The following is a 4,317-nucleotide window of genomic DNA, read 5'->3' as shown; positions in this document are numbered from 1 at the left end:
ACTCCACACGCCCCAATGCAGCTCGAGGAACATCAATGATTAGCACCCCGACTCCTTGGACTTGCAAATGCGAGCCCAAGTAAGCAACAACTCGGGAATCTGAAGTAACCAGCTCGTGCTCATTCGTTGGCCCTAACGTGACCTCCTTGTCATCAAATGCATCAATGTGCTTGGGCTCCAAGGCAAAATTAAATGATAAGGGCAATTTCCTAGGTGATTATTCAAAGCCCTTGACTATGTAGAAAAACATACTAGACTCTTATAAAAACTAGGTGAGGAAGACTAGGTCCATCCCCCATCCTTGGGCGGCACTCCTTGGACCCTCATGGGTCTTAGCGAGTTTCCTTGCGTGTTTCGGATCCTTGAGTCGAGACCAACTTGAGGCAATCCTGTACGCATCAAACTCCCTTTCTTCAAAAAGAATCGTCCCGATTCTTGGACCTATGATATGGGTTATCAAAAGTCGATCAACCCTCGAACTACCTCGCTCGAGTTTAACCTTTGAATTCACATCGCAATCGGAAATTCAACCAACATCTTGACTTTGATACGCCATAAGACCGTTTGGGACCACTTTTTTTTTTCCGGATGAACAGTATCACGCCCGTGAACGGTAACTTTTTTTTCTCCGGGTGAACAGTACTGTAGTCGTGAACAGTAACTTTTTTTTTTGTTTTTTTTTTCTCTCTTTTTTTTGTCAAACCGTACCACGTGATCAAAACCGATTAACCCTCAAACTACCTTGCTTGAGTTTAACCCTTGAATTCCGATCGCAATTAGAATATCAACTAACGGATTTGATGCACCTAGGACCGTCTTGAATTTTAGGAAATCAAGAGCCGAAGCTCGGATACCACTTTTGATGCGTATAGGCGGAAGCGGGAGATATTTTGTTTGTTTTTGTGTAAGAATAAAGGGATATTTGTTTCAATATCTTATGAAGCGATCGAACCAATGGGATATTTGCTATCGTTAGACTTATAACGATAACAATGGAGGGAATTACTCGAAACGCAAAAAGGATAATAAAAAGGCAAGGATTGAACAAAAAAAAGATTCGAAAACCTCAAAAATTATCAACCTTTTGCGGGTTTCGTTAGAGCTTTGAAAAATAATAAAAAGGATATTTGTTTCGACATCTTGTGAAGAGATCGAACCAATGGGATATTTGCTCAAGCTAGACCTATAGCTTGACCAATGGTGATTGATTCTCAAGACCTATTGAGAGTAATCGGGTTTTAATCGAAACGCGTCGAATTAAAACAAAAGGTTTTTTCGCAACAGCGAAGTTCATCAAAAATGTGAGGACTTTACATCATTCTTTAGTTGTCTTACAAATGAGGATTTCGGCCCTTATATAGCCGAAATGTGCTTGGGCTCCAAGGCAAAATTAAATGCCAAGGGCAATTTCCTATGTGATTATTCAAAGCCCTTGACTATGTAGAAAAACATGCTAGACTCTTATAAAAACTAGGTGATGAAAACTAGGTGAGGAAGACTAGGTCCATCCTCCATCCTTGGGCGGCACTCCTTGGACCCTCACGGGTCATAGCGAGTTTTCTTGCGTGTTTCGGATCCTTCAGTCGAGACCAACTTGAGGCAATCCTATACGCATCACAATTAGCGCGGGAATATGATTTACTTTTTCCCTAATATCTGCTTAATCTTGCACTTACTTTGTAAATCTTCCCATAATTGTTCTTTCCCCGCAATAAAAACGTTCACACTTACATGCTAGCTTTAACTGATGACACAGGTACACTTAAATCAAGCTGCAGTTGTACGATGTTTGAAAGAACCGAAATCCTATGTCGCCATATAATATGGATTTTTTCAGCAAGTGGGATAAAGACTATACCAGAAGATTATGTTGTAAATAGATGGATGAAAGAGTATCTCCGATTAAGGATTTTCAATACTAATGGTGAAGGGACAGAAAACATGCAAGTCATCGATGAAAAACAAATTGCAATGTCAATAATGTGGTCAGAAGTTCATGAAGCTGTAGGGCTCCTTCGAGACAAAGGAGTAGCTGATGTTGACAGCTTTTCCGCTGTAATTAGGGCATTTAAACAGTCCCTGTCACCATTAGGGGAAGTTTTGAATAAAAATCAACAAATGGAGAAATTTCTGAATTGTACGGCATGTGAGGTAGTGACGATATTGCCACCAAAGAATTCGAAAAACAAGGGGACCGGAAAAAGATTGCTGTCAGCCAAAACAAAAGCAATGGTGTTGGCTAGAAACCCAAACGTAAGTGTAAGAATTGCAAGAGAATGATAAATCACGACAAGAGGAACTGCCCTAACCCCTTCTCAGCACACACGCCATTGTGCGAAGGGTCGTCTGAACCAGAAGAGGATGAAGGAGAGGAGGAGGAAGATCTGGAATCAGAACAAGAATAGACGTCAGATCAGTGACAAATGTTGCTCTATATATTTTGAGTGTGTAACTTAAAACTTTGATGTGCTATAACTGGAGCGGGCGATTAGGAATTGGTCTCATGGCAGCGTAACTTTGAACTGCAGTTGGTGTAACTTTTAGTAACACCAACGTTAGAGTTACACTGTTATAAGACCAAAATCTCTCTGTTTTATTAGATAGCCAAACATTGTGTTACTTGAACTTATTTTGTATTACTTATGTTATTTCAAGTAACAGTTACACTTATTTTCAAATAACTGGTGTTAACATTTACACTTGTCATGTCAGCACATTTACACTTCTAGTATCTTCACATTTACACTTCCAATTTAGTCAGATTTACCCTTTGTGTTCACATTTACACTTACTTTATCCTCACATTTACACTTTGAATATCTTCACATTTACACTTCCAATTTAGTCAGATTTACACTTCTCCTATATTCACATTTACACTTCTCCTATATTCACATTTACACTTTCTATTTGTTCACATTTACACTTTTTTTTTGGTTCACATTTACACTTGGGCTGTCACCACATTTACACTTCCCATGTCACCACATTTACACTGAAACTCAATTTCAGTGTGTTTACATTCACACTTTCAATATGATAAAGTTGACACTAACAGTGTTAACATTTACACTTAAGTGTGTTAACAGTTACACTTAAAGTGTAAATGTGACTAAATTGCAACTGTGTTAACAGTTACACTTGCAATTTAGTCACATTTACACTTTGAAGAAATTCTTCAATTTCAGTGTTAACATTTACACTTTAAGTGTGTTAACAGTTACACTTAAAGTGTAAATGTGACTAAATTACAAGTGTGTTAACAGTTACACTTGCAATTTAGTCACATTTACACTTTGAAAAAACTATGATTATAACTGCCAAAAAACAGTCAACCATTACACTTCATTAGTGTAATTTACCATTACACTTCATTACTGTAATTATTACACTTGCAATTTAAAAATTACACATTTGTGTAAACATTGCCAACCAAAATACAAAACATTCTTTTCTAACTTCAAGATTGCCAAACAAAATACATTTCAATCAAAAATATGTCCACAAATTTTTTACTTTTTCGATAACACAGCCTTAATTTTGCGCTTCTTTTGTAACTTGGCACATAAATCTTCTTTTCCAGCGATAAACCCATTCAATTTTGCTTCAAAAATGTCTCTGTTGACATTTATGTCAGCTAGAACAAGCGTCGCCACCAACTCGACTACCAAGTACCGTCGATGCCTCTTCCTCTCCAAGTCTGGATGCTCAAAAGGTTGACCCTCGTACATCATCATATACATCATATAGAAAATCCATGATTCTGTTATGTTAGGAAGGGGTGTTTAGCGCCTGAACAGGATTTGCCGATGCTCAAAGCTAGTAATCTCGTATCCCCTGTCCGTTCTGACATCCAAATAATCGCTAACAGCTGATGCCTGCCATTAAAGCACTAACAATTAAATAAACCATCTATTGTTCATCTCTTCGAAAATGATTTATTGGCATCAGACTTACCACTTGGCGAGTAACATTGCACATTTCAGACTGATCCCAGTTGGCATGATGTTGGTAGTCAAGGAGATCAACAGTTTGTTGTCCAAAATTTATACATACGCATGCAAAGTGCCCACCAATGTTGACAGGTACGAAGATAAACTTGGCATTCACGTTGAAAGTTTTATCACAGTCCTGGATGAAGGTATCCCAAATGTGATACAGCCGATAAGTGATGTCATTAGACTGTGAGCACCCTTCACGTATATCCAAAAGTCGCATGATACATTCCTGTTGGAGAAGTGAGTGAACCTACATAATAAAAGTAAAAATAATGTATAACTTTTAGGCTTTGTGCCGGGAGGGGGGGGGGGGGGGTAC

The 4,317-nt window shown here is 38.3% G+C and overlaps 1 protein-coding gene across 1 annotated transcript; it reads left to right on the top strand.

Moving 5' to 3' along the window:
• Window positions 1-1,731: 1,731 nt before the first annotated feature.
• On the top strand, window positions 1,732-2,280 carry LOC141637450 (protein FAR1-RELATED SEQUENCE 9-like). Its single transcript, XM_074446927.1, has one exon. It carries the CDS (start codon window positions 1,732-1,734, stop codon window positions 2,278-2,280), a length of 549 nt encoding a protein of 182 aa, XP_074303028.1.
• The last annotated feature ends 2,037 nt before the right edge of the window (window positions 2,281-4,317 follow it).

Source organism: Silene latifolia, unplaced genomic scaffold (genome assembly GCF_048544455.1).
Source record: "Silene latifolia isolate original U9 population unplaced genomic scaffold, ASM4854445v1 scaffold_112, whole genome shotgun sequence".
Taxonomy (NCBI): Eukaryota; Viridiplantae; Streptophyta; class Magnoliopsida; order Caryophyllales; family Caryophyllaceae; genus Silene; species Silene latifolia.
This window is presented reverse-complemented; position numbering and strand designations above follow the sequence as displayed.

Bases quoted from the DNA above. Each gene is read 5' to 3' on its own strand.
- LOC141637450 (XM_074446927.1), top strand. From the start codon at position 1,732: ATGCTAGCTTTAACTGATGACACAGGTACACTTAAATCAAGCTGCAGT.